This window comes from Epinephelus moara, chromosome 22, assembly GCF_006386435.1.
Source record: "Epinephelus moara isolate mb chromosome 22, YSFRI_EMoa_1.0, whole genome shotgun sequence".
NCBI lineage: Eukaryota > Metazoa > Chordata > Actinopteri > Perciformes > Serranidae > Epinephelus > Epinephelus moara.
The window spans coordinates 22,469,139-22,491,558 of NC_065527.1; the positions used below are offsets into that span (position 1 = coordinate 22,469,139).

General features: G+C 42.0%; 2 protein-coding genes across 7 annotated transcripts in view; both read right to left on the reverse strand.

Moving 5' to 3' along the window:
- Positions 1 to 4,694, reverse strand: part of lrrc71 (leucine rich repeat containing 71) — a 13,288-nt gene extending 8,594 nt beyond the window's left edge. For 2 of the 4 annotated variants that reach the window (XM_050034556.1, XM_050034555.1), the window contains exons 1-14: positions 4,555 to 4,694; positions 3,826 to 3,864; positions 3,607 to 3,741; positions 3,180 to 3,290; positions 2,926 to 3,001; positions 2,755 to 2,829; positions 2,535 to 2,603; positions 2,249 to 2,408; positions 2,077 to 2,160; positions 1,861 to 1,935; positions 814 to 906; positions 595 to 696; positions 471 to 497; positions 255 to 366 (exon numbers count right to left, since the gene is read on the reverse strand). In XM_050034556.1, the coding sequence (XP_049890513.1) occupies positions 255 to 366; positions 471 to 497; positions 595 to 696; positions 814 to 906; positions 1,861 to 1,935; positions 2,077 to 2,160; positions 2,249 to 2,408; positions 2,535 to 2,603; positions 2,755 to 2,829; positions 2,926 to 3,001; positions 3,180 to 3,290; positions 3,607 to 3,741; positions 3,826 to 3,864; positions 4,555 to 4,624 (1,228 nt within the window). In that variant the 5' untranslated portion in view covers positions 4,625 to 4,694. Of the gene's footprint in view, positions 1 to 254; positions 367 to 470; positions 498 to 594; positions 697 to 813; positions 907 to 1,860; positions 1,936 to 2,076; positions 2,161 to 2,248; positions 2,409 to 2,534; positions 2,604 to 2,754; positions 2,830 to 2,925; positions 3,002 to 3,179; positions 3,291 to 3,606; positions 3,785 to 3,825; positions 3,865 to 4,554 lie in introns of all 4 variants that reach the window. The other 2 variants (XM_050034557.1, XM_050034558.1) reach the window with 2 other exon arrangements.
- A 693-nt stretch (positions 4,695 to 5,387) lies between these two features.
- ash1l (ash1 (absent, small, or homeotic)-like (Drosophila)) overlaps positions 5,388 to 22,420 on the reverse strand; it is a 39,202-nt gene continuing 22,169 nt past the window's right edge. For 2 of the 3 annotated variants that reach the window (XM_050033879.1, XM_050033880.1), the window contains exons 13-27: positions 19,791 to 19,899; positions 19,533 to 19,682; positions 18,881 to 18,948; positions 18,597 to 18,763; positions 18,292 to 18,444; positions 18,048 to 18,102; positions 16,552 to 16,684; positions 15,113 to 15,385; positions 14,682 to 14,768; positions 14,430 to 14,520; positions 12,954 to 13,092; positions 12,622 to 12,794; positions 12,135 to 12,301; positions 9,924 to 10,407; positions 5,388 to 7,902 (exon numbers count right to left, since the gene is read on the reverse strand). In XM_050033879.1, the coding sequence (XP_049889836.1) occupies positions 7,811 to 7,902; positions 9,924 to 10,407; positions 12,135 to 12,301; positions 12,622 to 12,794; positions 12,954 to 13,092; positions 14,430 to 14,520; positions 14,682 to 14,768; positions 15,113 to 15,385; positions 16,552 to 16,684; positions 18,048 to 18,102; positions 18,292 to 18,444; positions 18,597 to 18,763; positions 18,881 to 18,948; positions 19,533 to 19,682; positions 19,791 to 19,899 (2,341 nt within the window). In that variant the 3' untranslated portion in view covers positions 5,388 to 7,810. The remainder of the gene's footprint in view (positions 7,903 to 9,923; positions 10,408 to 12,134; positions 12,302 to 12,621; positions 12,795 to 12,953; positions 13,093 to 14,429; positions 14,521 to 14,681; positions 14,769 to 15,112; positions 15,386 to 16,551; positions 16,685 to 18,047; positions 18,103 to 18,291; positions 18,445 to 18,596; positions 18,764 to 18,880; positions 18,949 to 19,532; positions 19,683 to 19,790; positions 19,900 to 22,420) is intronic. The other variant, XM_050033881.1, reaches the window with a different exon arrangement.

Sequence of the window (22,420 nt, forward strand, 5' to 3'; positions counted from 1 at the left end):
TCTATATATATATATATATATATATATATACTGTTTACACATATTTTATATTTTTTAATCTTTAATTTTCTTTTACTCAAGTAACATTGTCACCCTCCTTTTTCTGTCTGTGCTTTGAGCTGCTGTGACGTGAATTTAAATATTCCTGTTTTCAATCTTAACTATAGCGGTACTGGAAACACCTTTATGTGTAAGGTTTCCAGATCAGATGTTTAATTTCAAGATGAGATAAACACACCACCAACATTACTCACCTGCTAGGTTGAGGGAGGCGAGAGTCGTGTTTCCAGGCAGAAAAAGCTCACCGTCCCTGTACTGCACCGGCTCGTCCAGCAGGGGGTTCACTATCTTCACCGACTGTCCCTGCTGGTAAAGAGAGACAGACGTGAGCAAGTGCCTGACAGCATATGATCAAATCATCGTCATCATTGAGAAGATTTCTGCTCGACAGACAACTGCATCAAACAAACCTCATTCAAGGAAGTACTTGATTTATCCTGCAGAAAAAACAAAGTGACACAACTGATTTATTTAAAGTACTGTACTATGCATGTTTATATCCATATAGTTCTTAGTTTAGCATGTTTCTGGTACCTCTTGTGCAGATAGTTGCTTCTCTTTTCCCCCCTGCTGGCCGTCTTCACTGTTGATTTTCTTGTTAGACTCTGGGTTATCTTTGTCCTTTTTGGGTGCTTTCTGTTAGTGTAAAGATCTCAAGATGACTTGTCACGATTTACAAACCAAATATAAAATTAGTTAAACCATATTTTCTCATTTCCTGTCTATTTTACACTCTTTTTTTTGGCATGTTACCTGTTTTTTGTCTTTGATCTCCCCTTTGCTGATGCCCAGCGAACTGCTGCTGGCTACTAAGGGAAGTTGATCAGCACGCTGGTCAGCATCAGCCTTGAAAGAATCACCAGTTAGTGATGACCGTGAAAACAGAGCAAGAGCAGTGTGTTGAAATGTGATTATTAGAATGTCTCGTAACATGTCCTTGCACTTATATGCTTGTGAAAACCTGTTCAAACCTTTAAATGAGGGTATTGTTGCAGAGTAATGTCAGTCAATCTTTACTTTTTGAACAGGACACCTTGATATTTGGGATTATTTTTAAAGTAAAGTGGGTAGCATGGATGATTACTGATTGGGCCTGCAAGGCAAAGGCCCAGAGGCTCAAAGTATCAGGGGCTCTCCTGGTCGTCTCCTGCAAAAGGTCACTCAAATTTTCACGTACCGACCAGGAGGAGACACAAAATGACCACAAAGAGTTACAAAAAACACAGAGATGCAAAGGAACTGCAAAGAGACGCGAAATAACTACAGAACAGGCAAAACAATCACACAGAGACAAAAAAATGACTAAGAGACAAAAAACAACCACAAGGAAACACAAAATTACCTCAGAGACAAAATCACCTCAATAAGACACAAAATTACTTCCAAGAGTCACAACATTAACTCAAAGGGACACATGATTACTTGAAAGAGACACAAAATGACGTCAAAAAACACAAAAACATCTGACAAAATGACTACAAAGAGACACAAAAAACACAAAGCGATGTAAAGGAACTGCAAAGAGACAAAATAACTACAAAACCGACAAAACAACCACAGAGACACAAAATAATCACAAGGAGATACAAAATGACTACAAAACAACAAAAGACACAACCAAAAAGACACAAAACTACCTCAAATAAACAAAACGTCTACAAAGAGACACAAAACCACCCATAGACCACATCTGTGTGTCTTTTTTCTGTGTGGCAGAGGTGGCGGGGCCTTTTGCATATCTGTGCCCCGTGGCCCACTGTCTCATTATCCGCCATGAATGTTACAAATTGCTACACTTACAGAGAGCGTTCTTTTCAGAAGCAGCTTCCTCCTCTCCACAACTTCTTCATGAGTGAGAGCAAACTCACCAAGTATCTGAAGACAACAGGGGTTAAGGTGTGGAGCCTTATTAAGTTACATAATATAATGCAATAAGCAGAATATAATTTAAAACAACTTCACCACTGATTTAAATGCATTATGTCCCAGGTTAAAATCTTTAATGTAAACGGATACCGCAGCCAGATGAGCAGCCCCCGTGTCTCCAATCTGATTGTTGCACAGTGAGAGAAAGCGCAAAGAATGATTGAACCGCAGGCCCTGAGAGACAAAACAGGAGGAAGAAAACACCTCAGTGACCAAGAGGGGAACATACAGGAAAAAGTATGGAGTCAATTCTGGGTTATACCTGTGCAATATGTGCAGCACCTGCATTGCCAATAGAATTAAAAGCCAGATTGAGTGCCAACAGGTTTTTATTAGCAGATCTGGTTGTAGAGAGAGCTAACCCAATTAGGCGAGCGCCCTCGTCTCCTATCCGGTTATTATTCAGGTACAAGTGAGTGAGGCTTGACAAAAAAAAAAAAAACATGACATGATTCAGGCATGTTTGTGTTTCTATTTGTGAGTGTGAATGCAAATTAAGGTTTATTTCTGTACTACTATGCCATACATGTGGCTGCGTGGTGACTCACACACTGTCTTCAGAGAGAAGAAGGTGGTAGCTCTGCTCTGGAAGAGGGTTGCCCTGCAGTGTCACAGTCCTAACAAACAAAGAGGAGGGGAAGCAGTAGTAATTCTCAGTGTCTGACCAATAATGTTCAACATACTGTGGTGTTGTTTTCTTTCCAGATCTACAACATTTTGTCTCTAAAACAAAGTCTCACAGTGGGACTGGCAGCAGAATCACCTCACCTGAGGTTTGAGCACAGTGATATTGTGTTCATGAGGGAGATTACCATTCGATCTGACAGACCCGCCTGCCAAAACCTGCAACAAGACAGGATTACACAAACAAACAAGAACAAAACAGTGACAGCTGTAACCCTGTTCCCTATAACAGGGGTACATCAGCTCATTACTCACTGAAGGTGCTGTAGCTTGTTCAATGAGGGAAGCATCTTGTGTAGCACTCTGGCAATCTGTTCATCTACCTTCCATCCTGTGAGTATTTAAAATAGATTATGTTTTCTCCAACATCCACTACAAATACTGGATGACATCAAATACAAGGGTTGCAGACTGCTCAGACATTCAAATGACACTTTAAAAGGAGAAAAAACTGTAAATACCGAGACAAATATGGCTGTAAATATTTCTTTAGGGTGTTTCTTTCTTACCGAAAATCTTCAGGTGCTTGGCGCTGAGGGGGTCTTCATTCTCCAGCTCTACTTGGAGGCATCGCTTTGACCACCAGGAAGGCGCAGCATTTGTCTGTGACTGGCCATGACCTGAAGGTGCAATTATGACAATTATAATTGAACTGAGAGTGAAAAATTGACTATTACATTTGGACTTGTTATATAATGATCCATTCTGTACAGTAAAGTATATTTCCAGTGAACTAAATGTCCCAAGGTCTTCCGATTTCTTTTGGTTGGTATATTTCAATTACTAAAACAGAATAACATCAATGTAATTCACCTAATGTCCGCTTACATCATTTTAGGTGCATTGAACAAACCTATACTGGAAATTATACAAGTCTTCTATACAGGGTAAAAAGATATCAGTAGGTGTGTTAAGATCAGGAGCAGCTCTCTTTACCTGTATGCTCTCCTTCAGTTTCAGAAGTGGAGGAGGCTGGTTGCTTGGTGATGACAGCGGGGATATCCTTTATGTCCAGAAGAGCACAAAGTCCAGCAAAGTCAATCTCCACATTGCCCGAGCACTGATATTCATCTGTGGGATAAAGGGTTTGAAGCACTGACCTCAAAACTCTCATCTGGACAAAAAGAAAGGAAAACGTCAAATAATGTCACTTACCAAAGATCTCAACAGGCAATTTTTCATTTGGAGTTGGTCCTAAAAATAACAGAAAGGTTAGAGTTTACACCCACTGAGCACTTCTTCTTTTTATTAACCACTTTTGGTTCACTAGATCATTAGTTGTTATGGCAACTTCAGACTGAGAGTGATATTTCACCCCTGACCTCTACCAAGATTCAGAACATGCTGGGTTACAGTACAGTCCAGCTGTGACAATGATTTGAGTAAAGCTATTTAATGTGTTAACACTGCTGCTAAAAGGCATTAAAACTGTTTTTACTCTTAAGACATCTTTGTAAAATGTACTCAACAACATCTCATCAAGAATAGACGAGTAGGCCTGATACAAGACATCGTTTTGTTTTGTACATATGGAAATTATGAATGGTGGACTCATTTTAAATGAAGTATTTTTTAAGTGTGGTATTAACTACTCTTAATACCGCCATTTTAAAAGCTGTGTATTTAACTAAACCTGTCAATTTAAATCCCACACCTTAGGTTCAAAATAGCAGGTAAGTTAATGTTATAGACACTAAAAAGTTATGCAAACAATTGCAGCATCCCCCTTTGTATTGCTATATTATCATTAAAAGCCTGTGTCTCATAATTACAGTTGAATAACAGTTTAAAAGTGATCTCAACAATGTCAGTTAGCATTAACGGTCTGTCCGAAGGGGGCTGTCAAGCTAACTACCCGACCTGCTGTTGAAAGACTCATCTAACCTGTATTTTTCGAGGTCTCTTCCTTAGTATTTGCTTTCCCCTTTTTCTCCTTTTCTGTCCTTTTAGACATTGTTGGCGAAATATGGTTAAATCATCGGATAAATGAGCTAACTTAACGTCGCTGTACTGCTTCCTAACTAAACAAACCCCTGGGCGATACTGGCGTTACCACGGTAACCAACTCGCAGTCCAACCTGTGGGATTCATCGCGAGACTTCTGGAAAGGTACTCGGTGCTTTTCCTTTGGCCCATGGTATTTGGAAATTATTTTTGTAAAGCATTGCTTGTTGGGAGATATTAACGTAGTTTGTGAACCTTAATGTTAGTAGTGGTATTCAGAACATTAAAATGTTATGGCAGTCTGTCGTGTAACTCATTGTCTTTTTATTGTCGTAATATCGCGAGAGTTTCCATTTGACTGTTTGGTTCCCTAACAGTGTATTTTACTGTGAAGCTTTTCCTGTCAGGAGACTATGAATATGAGGACGAAGCTAATTTATATCAATATTTCAAATTCACGTTGATTATTGACTGTGGACTGGATGAGAATATGATCAATGAAGCATTTCTCTTATATGTCCTGCACATTGTTTCACTTTGCAGAGCCTGCTGTCTTTGGTCAAAGTGGAGTTTGATGTTGATACATGCATGTTATCACTATGACACTTTAATTTTAAGATATGAAAGATATGAACATGGTTTAACTGTTCTCAGATTACTCCAAACCACATTAGTGATAAACTAGCAGAGCACCAGCACACAAGTTCAACATGTAGCTGCATCTTTTTCTTTGTGAACTGTCTAAAGAATATTAAAAGCATGACAACGTAAAGTGTATTCACAATAATGTAGTGCTTTTTATTAAAAAAACAAACAAACAAAAAAACAAAAACAAATATAAAACAAAAAGTAAAAACCAACAGCATTTTTCATGACTTAAGAATCATAATTACAAACTTTTAACGAGTGGAAGAGGTTTTTTTGACAAACTGTACACATCACAAAATGTCCGCCAGTCTGCCATTTACAATGCTTGCATCTTATTTTGTGATTGTCTAAAAATAACTAAACGAATCACACAAAAACACACAAATACAAGTACAAGCATCATACAATGACTGCTATCACAAAACGGAACCATTTCCTATTTGAAAGAAAAAACAAAAAATAATAACATGATATTGGGCTGACAGCTTTACTTTTGTGTCTGTCACCGTTTTTAAAAATATCATAACATTTTTATGTTGGTTTGTTTTTTTAGTGTTCAACACTTTGCAGCAAAAAACAAGGAGTACATTTCTCCTTTGAAAGTAATATTATTAACAATATTCAGTGACAAAGGTGTCATTGCTGAGTCACTGTCTTGTCCCAATGCCTTCTGTGTCCGTTTGACATTCTTCTCGCTCATCTCACTCATGCAGTACATAGATGAATTTCATTTATAGGCAACGAAAACTCAGCTTAAGTTTTTATGTCGTCAGGACAATTACGGTGAGATTTTCTGGACATTAAAAAAATCATTTTCCTCCAAGCTTAAGTGTCTTCATTATAGTAATACAAACGGAAGAAATGATAATATTATCATTATTATAATAATCATAATACATTTAGGGCTGAGTCCTGTACAGTACAATAATAAACAAAATCCATTTTTCAAGATATTGCTTTTGGAGACACTCCTCAATGTAAAGTGTGTATATTTACATAACTTGGCACTGTACAGCTTCCCGTTCCCTCTCTTCTCTCCCTCCGTCAGTGTCTCATTCTCGCCACCTCTCTGTCAGTTAACCGCACTGGGACATTGCAGGCTGTCCCTTTTTAGCAGAGGCAATTGGGGGGGAAAAGAAAACGAAATCTCATCAAATATCACAATTTCTTTTTAAAACATTCTCCATGGCAACCAGGAACATAGTCTAAAGACAACAAAACATCTCAAGTCCCTTCCCCTCCCAATATACAGTATACACCACCCCACCCGTCTCACAGAATATAAGAAAATATGACCATCACGATACATTTTATGTTAAGTATTGTTTTCCATAGTTTTCTTAAAACTGTTAATTGCCATCGAGCCCTTAATTTTTTTTTTCAAATTTTTTTTTAAAAAGGTATATCTTCAAGAAATCTGGCAGAGTACAGACACACGATAAGTGTGTACGCACGCACACACTCGCACACAAGGCAGTCGGAGAGCACGGCTGTGTAAGGCGTTACAGTTGAAGCCATTGTCCCCCCGACACGCCTGATTTTAGTTAAGCTGGTGAATCATGTTACTTCAAAAAAGAGGGCGCGAAGCTGACTGCCTCGCAAGGAAATCAAAGATTAAAATCAAAACCTCAACAAGACACTTTGACTGACACAAGCGCACACTCAGTCCTCCCTCCCCACCCCTTACTCTGAAAACAAACACTCCCACCCCACCCCCCGGCCTCTTCTGTTCCTAAATGACGTACTACAGTATAACAGGAAAAAGATAATAGACTTTTTTAACTCGTTTTTTTTTTTTTCAGACTGCATCATCCAATACTGTGAGTGTTAGTGTGTTTTCGTTATAGATACATTACACAGAGCTTCACAATATCCATGGTACCAAAAGTGCAGTTCACCACCCTCACTCTCTGTCTCTCTGTCTCTCTCATGAGCAGCATCTGAGCACACTGCTCAACTTACATTTCTTCTATGCCATTCTCCCCCCTCCCCTCGGTCCCGGCGCTTATCCTCTCTCATCTGTTATATTTTGTCATTGCAGCTAGGTCCCACTAGGGGGAACAGTTCTCCAGCATTCACATCTTCTCTGACTGAAATCATCCCTCCCTCCATCTATCCATCCCTATTCAGTACCACTTGTTTCATTTCTGATGCTTGGTAGGGGAATTCATTCACCCATGTCTGTAATATTCAATGCATTTAAGTGCATGGGTTATTTCTCCTATGTTCATTTTTTTTTTTTTAAAAACAGGTTTTGCATCATACTACTTAAATAAGCAAGAAGTCCTGGTCAGCTCTCTCTTCGTGCTCCTTGAGAACTCTTGAAAAGCTGAAATTGCCATGGAGTCAGCGCTTCCAAACCCCCTCCACCCTCTCAGGATTACAGTCTTGGAAGAGGTAAACTGGAAGAGGCCCCCAGGGATGCATTGTGGTCCTTTAATGGTCGGACAGCCAACAATGCTGCATTTCCCCTTCTCGCTGTCTCTCCATGTTCTGCCCCTTGCTCGCGTAAGTAAAAGGCAGTGTGCTTGACAGGCACGCAGCGACGTTATTTCCTGCCCACAAAATCACCGAATCCAAGCGTCCGTCGCCGTAGCCGCCGCCCTGCACCCTCCTCCAGGAGATAAGAGACGTCTATGGCTGTTGGAAGGACACAAAAAGAGGGAGAAATAAGAGGTTAGACGGAAACAGCTGACACACAGGGTATCATATCAGAGAAACAACAAAGGTAGGCAAATGTGACTCTTCTGTTATTGATGCATCAAGCTTCAAGTGCTCAAAAACTCAGAGACTTGATGTCCAAAACAGTTTGTAGCCCCATGAACACACCTCTCAGACCTCTGACAGGTGTGTTCAGGTGTCAGCAAATTTTGTTCCATCCTTTCCACGAGTCATTCCAAGTTTTGCTATACTCCTTTATTGTTGGTCTTACAATTAATCTACGAATAAAAAGTCAGACTTGACTCATTCCTTTGCTGTGCTCTATCAACAAATGCTTTAAGCTCAGAGGTGCCTTTGGAAGGATTTTGCTGTGAAGCTGCGGCAGGCTGGCAATATTCTGCATTTCTTTATTGTCAAGAAATCCAATGAAAGACCAAAACCAATAATGTGTTATACTGTATCTCAACTCTCTCTGACTTCCCTTCCCTGTCTGCGGCACTTGGCCCCTAGCCTATTTGTTTATACCAAAAGTGTAAGCCTTAAAAAAAGAAAAGCAAAGAAAAACTTGGCTTCCTTAAACTATGTTTTTTAGTGAACAGTATTCAAACAGGAATAAAAAGTCAATTTGCTGGAGACTAGTTATTAGGAGCAGAAAGGTATATAGATACAGTCGGTGTCTAGTCATAGTTTGGGGGCATGGTGAAGGCGGTCCTTTTCCCCAGCCTGTAAATGCCGGGAAAGTGTGGTTTTAAAATCACATAAGAGACACCATTACATTTACTATAGATATGATTATCAAATTTACTATATCAGTACCCTATGGCCATTAATGCTATGATGTAATAGACTAGTATGTTTTAGTGACTTGCATGTTTTGAGATAGTATAGCAGCGCTAATGTTACTCAATGCCATTAGCCTGTTTTGATGATGTGATATAATGTTACCACACAGGGATATGCAACCAGAACTATGGGTTTCTGGTGGCTGGCAACGATGAACCAAGCTGGTTGCTGACTTTGATTTAAGTGTGTTTTAAGATGATAAAATTACTGATTATTTAAATGGAGTCTGATGGGCTTTGGGGATAGTGATTTTGGGACTAATTCTGGTTAAATAAAAAGGATCTTACTCTTAAAGAAAAAGGTCTATCTCTGTAGGAATTCTTTCAATAATAATGTCATACACTTATAGTAAGGCTCTGAGCCTGTCAGTGCTCAAAACAAGCACTTTTAGTGGCTGTAAACTGACGGTGTAAACATGCCGAGTGTTTACATTGCAGCCGGGCTGCTGCTCTCGCTCAGTACTGAAAAAACTTCCAAAAAAAGGTGTTCCCATTAGTCACTTAGACATAAAAACATGGGAAAAAAGCTTTCACGTGTAGAAAGCTACACAGCAACTCTTCAGCATGTTTTCCCCCTCAGCGTAAAAGGATGTGACACTTTGTGGGCATTCCATAAAAACAGACTATCTTTGTGGGATTGACTCAAAATAAATGGTGCCTATGTTTATCATATTCTGGACAACATATAGCACAGAGGAATAAGCTGTATCAGTCTTTGGCTACACCTGCAACACGTGTAGGATGAACTCATTGTTGGTTTTGGTTTGTAAGAAAAACACAGCACATCACCAGACTAATCCTTTACACACTCAGAAAAGCTCCTGAATGTTTGTTGAAAGTTGGTGCAGTTTTCATAATACGGTCAGCAGCAGATTGAAGCAGTAACACAACAGACTGAAACACCGCATGAGAAGAAGGGACTGAGACAAAGCAGCAGATTCGAAGACGGAGGTTCCCATCTGTTACATGAATGCTTGAAAGACAACTGAATCTGAGCTGCAGATTTTACTTTGTCTTGATCCCCCTCTCCTTTTAATGAAGAGGGTTTTTTTGCCCCAACTTTGAACTTAACCATTCAGGAATACTGTAAAAATGTGTGATCCAACATGTTTTAAGGATGCAAGTGAAACTTTAACCCTAATTTATCTGTTGACCTACCCCCCTGCTTTGTTCCCGGTCCCTCACCATTCTTGTTGGGAGTTCTGTGCAGCAGATCCAGCAGAATTTTGTTGAGTCGTTCCCTCTGGGCCTCCCGCCTGCCCAGCACTGGGTGGTGCAGTGGCGAGGAGGCCGAGGACGACGGCAGTTCAAGCATCTCCCCTATCCTCTCTGCAGAACTTTCCTCCAGCTCCTTGCGCTCTTCAGACCTCTGCCCTTCCTCTTCCTCCTCCTCATCTTCGTCGTCGTCTCCCTCCACTTCCCGCTCTGCTCTCCTGGGCTTGGCTGAAAGAAGTTCAGAATCCTCAGGATTCATGTCCATGTCGTCGTCCTCTCCTCTCCCATCCTCAGCCTCAGGTGGGAAGTCATCGCCCCGCTCGCAGGAGGAGCCGTCGTCCTCGCAGCCTCCAGCTCCTTTTGGTCTTTCACTCTTCCACGCAGAACGGCCCCCGTTCCTCTTGTAGTTGTCAGGGACGTAATGAGGCTGCAAAAATGTCACAATTAGATCCAGGTTGAAAAGCATTTGTACAGACTTAACGTGACTTGATTTAGCTGACTTGGGTTTCAAATGATCACGGTTTGCAAATTGCAAATATGTTCCTGTGAGTTGACCTGACACAGATGTGAACTAGTTCAATGCAGTGGAGTCTGACTCACAGGATGAAGACTGTGTGTATAAGCCTGCTATCAGCCAGTTATTTCAAAAGGAATTCTCCTCCCCTTCCACTTCCTGCCTGTTACTGTTTTTAAAATGTAAATGGTAGTAGGGTTGGGTGAGATCTGTGATTTTAAGGGTGCTGACCGGGTACCGAATCATGTTAAAACCATCTGTGCCAAATGTCGGAACCTGAGAGCAAATCTGGGTGAGAATGCCAGATTAAGACAAGAGGCAAAGTGCAGCGGAGCACCCTGAAGCCTGGAAGCCAGCCACAGAGCTCCAAGGCTGGCAAAAGCGGTCCGCTGAGCTGCCAGGTTCGATTTCAGACCCGCAGTTAAAGTCCCACTGATTGTCACACACCTGAGTGCGTGAAATTTGTTCTCCGCATTTGACCCATTCCCTGAGGGAGTAGTGAGTAGCAGCGGTGCTGCGCTTGGGAATCATGTGGTGATCTTACCCCCCAATTCCAACCGCTGATGCTGAATGGGAGGCAATGGGTCCCATTTTTATAGTCTTTGGTATGACCCGGCCGGGGATCAAACCCACGACCTCCCAGTCTCAGGGCGGACACTCTACTGCTAGGCCACTGAGCTGAGCAGAGGTGCCTTAAAGCTGTGAAGCCAGCCACGGCTCTGTGGCCACTCCGTCGGGATCCCAGCGAGCTAAGATTATAGCTGCGGCGCATCTGCTACGATAGTTTCAGCATCTAGTCAATTCTGTTTGTACAGTTTTTTAGTAAAAACTTAGTATCAATACTGGACAAGTAGACATACATTCATATCAGTTCAAATGTGAAAGTTACCCAACCCTAGTCTCTCATAGTCAGGCCTAACTCTTCACTTAGTTTTAGTGCTGTGTATGAAACAGCAACAAACTCTGAGCTCACAATCTACACACTAAAACATCCTTTAATGTCATTTGTGGCGTTCTCTTTTCCGGGGTTTTAGCTGTTTTAATGCCAGCACTCACCTCCCTTAGTGTAGAATTACGATGGCTTGAGGCAGACCTTTCTCAAGCGTTGGCACAGCGCTAAAACAAAGTTTGGAGATAGGTCTGGCTATGCGAGACTAAATGCAGTAAAACTCCTTCACAGAAGTAAAAACAAAGAAAAATAAACAGAACTTAACAACATTAAACTAAAAACTGAGAAGTGATCAGGAAATCACTCTCCAGTTTGCTTAAAGCTTTGCGGTGTAGAATAACTGCTGTACGTATTTAATTAAAGTTGCATGGGATGCTGTCATCTGCCCTCAAGTCAGTTGGCATTACAATTAACAGTGGGCATAAAACATGAAAACAATCCCACAACATTCCACATATATTTGGATGTGGTTAAATGCAAACAAAAAGCTAATTTGTGTCAGGTCAGCCCCACCTTCACCTGTGACTGTGCTGCAGGCTGCCTTCACACTGAGCACAAGGAGGTGCCGAGGCAGAATGTGCCCTGGGCTGTAATATTACCTCCACTCTTAAAATATCTTTTGGTGTTTATAAATCAGTAACAGATCCCAGGGGAGCAGCCCCACCCTGTCAAGACCCGCCATCACTCTCACCGAGAAGTCTCTTTTGGGTGTGAGCCGCTTGGGGAAGTGGTTGAAGGCGTATGGCTTGGTGCAGACTGGGTAGCGGTTGCGATGGATCTTGTAGAACAGGTGAGCCGACTTGTCCAAGCGGTAATCGCAGATGTACACATCCTGCTCTTTTACATTCTTTGGCCGTCCTGTCGAAAGGAACATGTTTTGTGTTAGCCTGGAACTTCTGTAATTTATGTCTAGTAAAATATTTGTAAATTTGTTCTGGTATGTTTTTCTGAGGTCAGAGCTGAGCTGTGATGAGATCATTAACTTTCATTTATCAGCACTGTCCTGCTTTATTTATATTTACACACATTAACACCTGAGACATGCACATCTTCATTTTTCACAGTTCACTGAGCTTCACTCAAGCAACAAAGAAACCTCAGCAGTAGTTGTTAAAGGAATTACTAATAACTTCATTTAAACTAGCATGTGTGAGTTTGCATGTGTGTTCACCCCTCACCCTTGCAGTAAGTGTAGAGATCGAGGACACAGCAGGTTCCCACCACTGCCTCCAGGGGGATGATCTCGTAGAGCGGCATGCGGAACAACTCGTTCTGATAGAACCGCCGCGATGGAGAATGATGCGTCTCATGAGGACGGAAGTAGTGGTGGCCAAAGGCAAACCTCTCACCCCTTTAGAGTTTGAGTGGATAAAAAAGGTCAGCAAATGAAATAATGTAATATAACTTAATAAGCACAACAATAATCCACAAGCACATACCTGTTCTCACTGGCAGGTATCTATAGTACATGATGCTAGCTGCTCAATAATATGACATCTGACTGACTTACTTTTCGTTCTTCCAGAGTTTCTCAATCCGGAAGATGTCGAGTTTGTCTCGGTTGACGTGAGACAGGAGGCGGTAAGACTGCCTGACAGGCTGGCCCTCAGGTGTGCGTCTGCTGTCTCTCATCAGATACACACAGTCACCTGCACACAAGACACAGACAATGACAGGTTACTTGTCTACAACGGTGAGATTTTACAGGAAATCGACTGCTTGACACGAAAGTCAGCTGACAGGTAGAGTATAACATCTCAGTGCAGTAACAGTTCTTTGCCCCAACTGTGGAGAGGATCATATTTTAGCAAGTCAAAATGTTTAGAGGCAAAAAGATCACAAAGCAAACATAAGATTCAGTTTAACCCTGTGATACAACACGTAGCTTCTTATTGTTCCACAAAACCTTTGCAATAATAAAACTCACTTGAATTGTTTTGACTAAATTGTAATAATCATAGCTTAAAGAGAGGCTAAAAGGTACTCTGAGAATTTTTTGACCTCTAGTATCACTGTGGAGCAGTGGGTCCCTGTTTTGTTTGACACATACACACTGTGTATTGCTTCACACGGGTATGCGATGCACAGTCCTGCAAGCTGTTTCAGACTATTCCACTAATCTATAACTGGCTTAACTTGCCAAGAAATGCAGCAATGTACAAGAAAACAGAAGACAGCAAACTAGTTCATTTTGGATGTAAACATTGCAGGATTTAAAATACTTCAAAACAAAAGTATAGCATATGTTTCATGAGGAAAGAAAAGCATGCAACACTTTGAGTCGACCCCAAGGATGCACATGATGAATAAAACAGGCCTGAGATGCCTTTTTTTGTTTGTTTGTTTTGGCTGGTGTGTCATGTTCGAGGTCACAAACGCACCGGAAAACAGGGTTAGTAAACAGCAGGAAGCAGCATGGTGTCCAGTGAAAATGTCACGGTAGATTCTTCTTTTTTTTAAACATCTCTTACTTATTCGATCTTTCTTTCGAACTCTGTGCCAACTAATTTGGAGCAATGTTTGAACACTGCTTAGACAGCGATGGATAGAATCTGTGGCTAAGTAGACAAAGTTACAGATGGCCACACTTGAAAAGGGGCGAAAATCATGGCTAATTAGAGCGTCCATCCATGACTGCAGAGTCATTTTTCCTGGGAATGAATGCCAATTGTAAGCTTTTGAGTTCGGAGGAAAAAGGGAATTCTATGTAAACATAACCTTTGTTTATTTACAAGAAAATGCCACAGGTTGTATTCAACACCAGGCTGAAAATCAGTGTCTCTCTGTCCTCTCTGACTGAAAGTTCCACTCCTGTTTCACCTCATGTGATGTCAGGTTGTCCTGGAGTACACTTATACATCACTGCAGCTAAGAGAGAAGTTAACCACTGGAGGTCTGCAAAAACAAGATTTTCAGGAGACTACAGGGACTGGACCTTTCCAAGCATTTATGAGCTCATGGCTGTTCGTTTTTATTGTTTCTATACCTTGATGTAGTAGCAGGTCGTCTCTGAGGAGGCAGATGTAGTAGACAGAGCCAGCCTGGGCGTAGCTAGGCTGGGGTATCATGGGAACTTCCTGTAACAACGATGACACATCATGGGTGAGATCAGATGGAAGAGGTTTGTGATAATTTATGTGCAGACAGGGCCTTAGGTGATATAAATGTTACTGTCTTAAGAAGAAAAACTGTTTTAAACATTGAGCATTCAGAGGTGTTTCAGGAGGGACAGACTCACCCTGTCTACAGGCCGAGGCTCACACTGCTCACACAGGTAGTGCTCCACCTCGGTCTCCAGCCGCATGCAGTCAAAGTGCTGCCACACCTAGTGACAGAAACAATTGGTGAATCACAAGACAGCAAAAAATGGATAGCTGAATCAATTACTCCCCAGGTGGTTTCCACAGTCACTGTGGTAGTTTCAATCAATATCTGTAACCCTCCTTGCTTTCTAAAAATAATAGAAAATACACACAGGAGGACTGAATGCACACTCTCCTTGACAAAGTAATCTGCAGTTAGCTGGAGCCTCAAGAGAAAGCACTCACTAAAACAGGTGTAACATATCAACCAGTCAAATTAAAAAAAGAAATCTCTCTATGCCAGCCTAAATATAGATTTTTCATCCCCTTTTTTTCAGTTACATGTGTTTGACACCTTGCTCCTTACCATACACTTCTCACACTGAATCATCAGGCCTTCGTCCTTGTACATTCCACAGATGCAACGGATGACGTCATCGTCCTTGTCATGGGACCCCGGCCCTGCTCCTCCGTGGTGGTGGCCGTGGTCACGCTCCAGCGAATCCGAGCTGTCTGCCTCGCTGGCGGTCTCGCCCACGATCTCATCAATCTGGACAGCAGCTTCATGACGAGCGCTGTAGTAGGCTTTCCGCAGCCGACACACGTCCCTGCCAACTGACGACTTCCTGCCGTAATATTTCTGGTGGGAAAACAAGGCAAGTTGTAAATCCAGCTACTTTTTTTTTGTTGCCTAAAACAACACAACAGGAAAGCATCTCCATGTGTCTGTGTATGCTGACGCACAGAACAAGACCCCACAAACAGACGATGCAGCACGTCACAGCTCTGAATTCAACAACAAACCCCATTCCCCTCACACTTCTTTTTCTGTCTAGCAAACAGGGTGTTGGGACCAAAGGGTGAATCTAATTTAGACGTCCACTTCAGATGTCTCTGACTGGAAGAGTAAGCTCCTCTGAGAGGTTTCAAGTGGCACTTGTTTAAACTGCTAAGCCATACAGATGTAAATCAAAAGGGCCTGCAACGTGTGCGCAGTGGATCAGCAGTCATGAAGTTACATCCCATTTGGGAGGTGTTTGTGTGCGAGACGGGAAGAAAGAAATTAACTGAGTGAGTGGGCGGAGGAATGTGTTAGAGCTGCAGAGTAACAGCTTGAATGATCATTTTGATGAAGCTTTTTGATATTGATTGGGCTCTAAGAATCTGGGATCAAACTGGAGAGACTCACGAGTGTTCTTGTGATAAGTGTTATTAAATGATGAAGACTGGATGCTGCACGAGCCTTTGCCTTCATCCATTCATCATACTGACTGTTGTAATGATTGTTGACATAAATCTGACAGGTAGAGAAGATCTATAACATCGATTAAGCATTTTGTTTGATAGATAGATCATTTTCAAATGATTACTCTCTTGGCAGTTTCTCCTGCAGCACCAGTTAAAAGGGTGTAAGAACTTCCCCAGGGGACCAAGATTCTTTTAAAGAACTCAGGATCTAAACCTGAGATTTGACCTAAGGAACCAGAGATGAAATTTGGTTCCTGAAAGATAGTTCCAGGTGTACAACAAGTCCCTGCTCTGGAGAAGTACTTTTTGGTGGTGCAGGAACTATTAAAGGTGATGCTTGCAAGGCTTAATGTTCCTGACTGGTCAAACACAGATGCCATAGCACTTAATACAAAAGGAGCACTGAGTGTAAGTTTGGTTTTCGTTGATCTTTTCAAATACTCAGCTATTCTCCCAACATGTGCAGCTCAGATGACTCAACTATAAAATTATGGATGTAAACAGACACAAATAGCAGGGGATCATAAATGTTACTAACTGATGGGAAAACATGCCTACCTCAGCATTGCGGAACACTTTCAGCATGTCTGTGTCGAACGCTTCAACGGTCTTGTAGTAGCCTGTGAGGATTTGCTTCTCGATGGTGCTGAGGTCCAGAGGGTCAGACACCTTCTCATAGTACTGGCTGTTCCTGATGACACACAGAAACAGCAGGATTAGTTTCTGCAAATTCTTTAAGGCAATGTTTACACTTGGTATTAACATGCGTCCTCCTTGGTGATCAGATTACAAGAGGACAGCTCTAATCCACCCTGAGATCTGATTGCTCAGACTAGGGATGGGCAAAGGATCAAAATTCATTATTCCATCATCAAAAAATTAACCATCAATTATCGATTAATTGATAAGCGAGTATTTCAAAAGAGAGAAAACAAAAGAATGCAGTGCAGACTGTCGCCGCAAGAGAGCACAGCTGTCCCAGTTTTGAGCTTCAACCCTCCAGGCCAAAGAGGAAGAATGGCGCGCATGCGCAGTTCACCCCTGGGTGTTTACAACCGTTGCCAGCCAGGGGTTACAGGCTTCAGTTTTCAGGGAAACCTCCATCTTTCAATGGCATAGTGTTTTCAGAGGCCTCAAGGGAAGCCGCCAAGGCTTTGGAGAGCGATGAGAGCCTCCGTCTGTTTATGATTTTTTGCCTGGCATAGGTCTGGCGGGGGGGTCTTGTAGGCACGGCGGCTCGCCAGGCCTGTAGCATTGTAGGGGATACACTGCGACTATCGAGCAAAATTATTTGTGATCGATCAAAATCCTTAATCAATTATCGATATTCGAAAATTGATGCCCATCCCTAGCTCAGACCACATTCTGAGGTGGCCACATATGGTCACATTTTTTCAGCAGTGTGTACGCTAATGTATCCTGGGCCACACTGGAGGACCGCATACACAGCTGACGTCCTTGCTTATGCAACTCCCTGCCCAAAAGCCAAACTTTCTGTTGCTGCTGTTACACAGGTTGGACGCAGCACTGAAGGACTGTCTCCAGAGCTGCTCTCCACCCTGCCAACGGCAATTCAACATGGTGCATGAAGAGACGTATTTTAATGCCAGGTGTGAACAGAAAGACATAAAGTACTCCCTCTTGTATCACCCAATACACATTATAATACCAGCTGTAAACTGACTCCATAACTGGGTAAGTCTCAGCATCCACAAAAACAACAACATTTCAAAAACCTTGGTGCTTATAAACCTTTGAGTCTACAGAGACTTTAAGGGCGGCTCAGCGGCGGTCAACCATGACAGTGTTAGTGCCATCTCGCCAAAGAAAACTAATGAGCTGTTATTGTTTTGACACAAAGTGATTACTATCAATACTGGACAAGAATCAAAGCACAGGCTGTCACGGCTGAAATGTGTGGCGCAAGATAAAACTGTTACAGTATGTGGGTGCTGTACACTGACAGAGCAGATAACACTGCTGTCTGACAAACAGTAAAACATTATGAATGAACCACAGATGAAATGCGGGTTTGCACTTTTACACACTCTTACCTCTTCCTGGACGGGAGGTTCACCAGCGGAGCAGCAAGTGTCTGGCCAGCTGAATCTGAGGGAGTACAGAAGAAAAACATTCTTATCATCATTTGCCAATCACACAGCCTTATCACTCAGTAAATATTGGATATTAGAGGTGCGGACAGATGAGTTTCAAAGGCCTGGTAAGACCTCAGCTCAGGCTAGAGGTCATACTAATGAGAATATTTAATAGATAAATACATTAGACACAGACACTAACCCTTGTAGCTGGTGATCATGTCACAAATCTCCTTGAAGATGTGTGCAAGGCGAGCAGTGCGTGTGACTTCTGTGTTTTCCTCAGCGGCAGCGAGTCTTCGTGTGCGTACCGACCGCGACGTCTGCAGGGCCGAGAACTGCGTCAGGAACACGTCTAGAAACAGGGCACGAGCATTTTACACAACTTCACTTAATTTCAGATCACTAACATTTACATTCAATGGTACATTTCAGTGCTGCCCTATCACTGCACACATTAACTGTTGATATCACTTCCGCTTCACACCTCTGAGGCTGTGCACTCACCTGACTTAATGTTGCCATCGTCTCGGATGACTCCTCCCCAGCGCGTATACAAAGACAGGCTACTGGTGTCCCTCTCCCTCTCACCCTCTCTCTTCAGCATCTCCTGTTTCTCCCTCATCTTCTCCCAGTTCCGCAGGAGAAACACCCGGTGCCTCAGCACAAAGTTCCTGATGATTGAGAGGAAGAGGACAGGAGTGTGAACACAGCAAGTGTCTGTATGCGCTAAAGAGCTAGAGTTCTGCTTCCCCTATATTGTGCTTATGTGTCAGTTTGCCAGTATGTACCTCTCTCTGTTGGACATGGGCTTCATGAGATGAGGGTAAAACTTGTTGCTGTCACTCGACTCTTCCTCCTGAAGATAAAGAAAGTTGTATTACAACATCTTAACAGCAAGCACCTCTTAGCTTAAGCGGTCACATGTTACTCTTGTCAATCAGAATGTGACAACTTCTTCATAAGATTCATCCTTAAAACCACGATGTACATTGCTCAAAGCATATCTTTAAAAATACCATTATATACTATAAATTTTAGGTCAAACCATTCAGCCTTTAAGGTATTCTGAGTTACTTTTTTTAAGACACCTTATGGCCCACTAAGAGTACCTCTGAGACAAAGACACACTCATGCCCTACATAGACATTGCACCTGATATTTAGTAAGACACTGCCACACTTTTATAGCTTCAGCTATATAACAAAAGGCTATTGTTTTCAATTAATTAAAGTCTTAAGCAAAACATTATGGTATGCAGTGGTAGTACAAGTCCTCAGATCTTTTACTTAAGTAAAAGAGATGCAGTGGAATAGAAGTATAATGTAGCAAAAAATGGGAAACTCGGATAATGTACAAGTACCTCAAAGTTGTCGTCTCGTCTTACGAGCAAATTGATACCACCACAAGTTCTCAGTATTTTTAAGTACACTGATGACTCACCCGTTTCTTGAGCTGGTGTTTGGACTTCCTCTTCTCCTTGAGTCGGCCCAGCCGCCGCGTCCCTCCCGTCTTCCCGGGCAGGCCGTTAATACGCTGGCTCTTCCCTCCGATGATGCCCCGGCAGCTCTCTGAGCCACACTTGCACACTTGCTGTAGAGTGAGAGAAATGAGTCGTAATAAGTGAGAAAAGGGTCGTGCCAAAAATAAAAGCAACTTGTTATTTCACTAGGAGGTCAAAGACAGTCGCTGGTGCTTCACCTGCTCTTCTGTGTTGAAAGAATGGAAGTTGTAGTCATAGGTGAGCTCAGTGCCGCTGGTGATGTCCTTAAGAGCAAAGAGGCCTATTCTGTACACCCCATTCACCGACCTAAGACAAGAGAAGTCACAGGGAGGCTGAGTGAGTGGCAGCGTGTACATGATGAATTTTAATGTTAATTACAAAGCATGAGGAACTTCGTTACATAAACAACATCAAAATAAACTACTTAGAATATGATGAATTAAAGTTAAAAGACAGGAGAGGTAAAGGATATGAGGAAAGATAATTTAGTGCACAAGACATCAGGAGTGTTGTGAGCTGACAGGAGGTTACTGGATCTTTCAGTCAATGTTTAAGGTAGTATTTTACTGATAAATGTTTAGAATTACATCATATTGTGGTAAATATATTGATGGAGAATAAAAATTCAGCTGCTTCCAAACTCATCCTCTGGTGTTAATATGTGACAGGCACCAGAACGCTTAAAAGAACATTAAAAATTAACCAAACTTTGTGGGACATGGTATCATTTTCAGGTCAAGCTTTCCTGTCTAATGACAATGAAACAATGTATGAAAGAAGATGCAGAGCATTGTCTAAGACGGGTTTAAATAAATGATACAGTCCCCTTTCAGTCAAGTTTAAAGTCAAGTTTCTGTCTTGACTTCAAACAATGTTAAACTAGCCCTGTTAAAATGGCAATTCATTTAAGGCTTTTTAAAATCAGGACTAAAAGTGAAAAGGACCGGCCCAGTTTTCATTTGCTCCATTTGGCAACCGCTCAACATGTCCTCCCTATTTTCCCCTTCTCCAAACGAAGCAGCGCTCCAGCTTTTCGCCATTCTTCTAAGAATAAAGCGCACTATTCTGTTTGCCAGCCACTTGATAATTTATTCCTTCTATAGGGGTAAAAAGCTGGTTCAGCGCATTGTCTTCAGGCACTACAGCTGTATCTAAGGCCTGGCTCCATGTAATCTCTCTTCTGTGACAAGATGGATGACTCGTCAGGCTTTGTGCTGAAAATCCTCCATCCTTGCGGAGTCTTTTATTTCAGCCAGCCACTCTACATTACACACACAAGCAGTTCACATACACTGACCAGTGTCCTAGATTATGAGCTGGTCTGTGCTGGAGGGCAGAGGGTACAGTTTGATTTGACTCTTTTGACTCTGTGGAGGTCGTTAGCTGTCCACAGTGGAAACGTTTACATGTACAAAATATCCCGGGTTTTGCCCTTACTCTAAAAAACACAATGTTCTTACTCAGCTGTTTACATGGCTAATAACAATGACTGCTATTCCCGTTTACATGCAGGTGTGCATACTCCGATTAACGTAAAACGCCTGTCAAAACATGTAGAAGGGGAACGGCTGGAGCCGCTTGTGCCATTTTACTTCTTTGCTCCAAAATAGGATTTTTCCAGTTTTCCACCAGTAGCTCACTTGTATAACTGTCAAATACAGCCTCCCTTTTTCATTCCTTCAATCACCTTCTTGAAAAGGTCAACGTTGGGATATTGCGCATAACCTGTTGTTGTCAAAAACCTGTTGAAATCTAAGTCTTTCATAATGTTTAAAGGTGGGTGAGTTTCTACTTCCAGCCAGATATGCAGGCTTGTCTTTGGGGCGTGCATCTTTATTCTAGCCCTGCAAATGGTTTGTGTACAAGGCACAGAGCTGACTGTAAACAGGCAAGAAGCCATGTGTCGCAAACAAAAACCCAACTGAGATGCATACTCCAAATTTGTTGTTAACATGTCGAAAGAATGCTCCTAAAACCCGAATATTTAATCAGAAAACGCTACAGTTGGAATAAGACTGAGCGATGTCTATCGAATTGGCATATGACAATGACCACAGAGAAACATTATGGACAATATCGTTGTTGGAGGGGGGTGAGGGTTAATTAACCCACCGACCCTCTGCCCTCATACTTCCATGTGTCCTTTATGACAGCATGGATACAGCCAACAGATGGCAGTAGAGGGCAGAGTCAAAAGTTAAACACAACATCAAACAAGGCGACAGTGGAGGAGGTCGTAATACTGTACCTTTAAACGGAGGCACCATTGTAGAAGCGCGGCCATTGATTTTTGTATGATTGCTAATATGTTACTAAAGCATTAAAAAAAAAAAAGCGCGGCCATTAAATACAGCCTAACATGTGGACGGAGAATTCTTTTAACTATTTTTACTATTTATTGTTATATATTACCAATTCGTTCCATTACATGTTTTTAAAAAAAGTCTTTGTCCACTCCTACGGTAGTATCTTGCTTAAACTACACTTCACTGCCTCCATGATCTCCAGTGCTACTGCGCCATCAAATCCATATCCGTTAGCTTCCAGAAAACGTGCACAAATACGATCAAAAAGAACGCAGGCTATAAACAGAAGGCTCCATCCGTCTCCGTATCTAACGCTGAGCCCGCAGAAACCTGTATTTATGTACCAGTGAATAGAAGATAAGATGACCGTTGGCTGAGCAGATACTGATCAGTGAAGGTGGTAAATCTTCACGATGGCAGCGACAAACTTGATCACTAACAATGGTACCACTTTGCCCATACAACAGCCTACAGCTCATCTGGTAGATAAATCAGAAATGTTTCTTTTTAAGCATGCAATG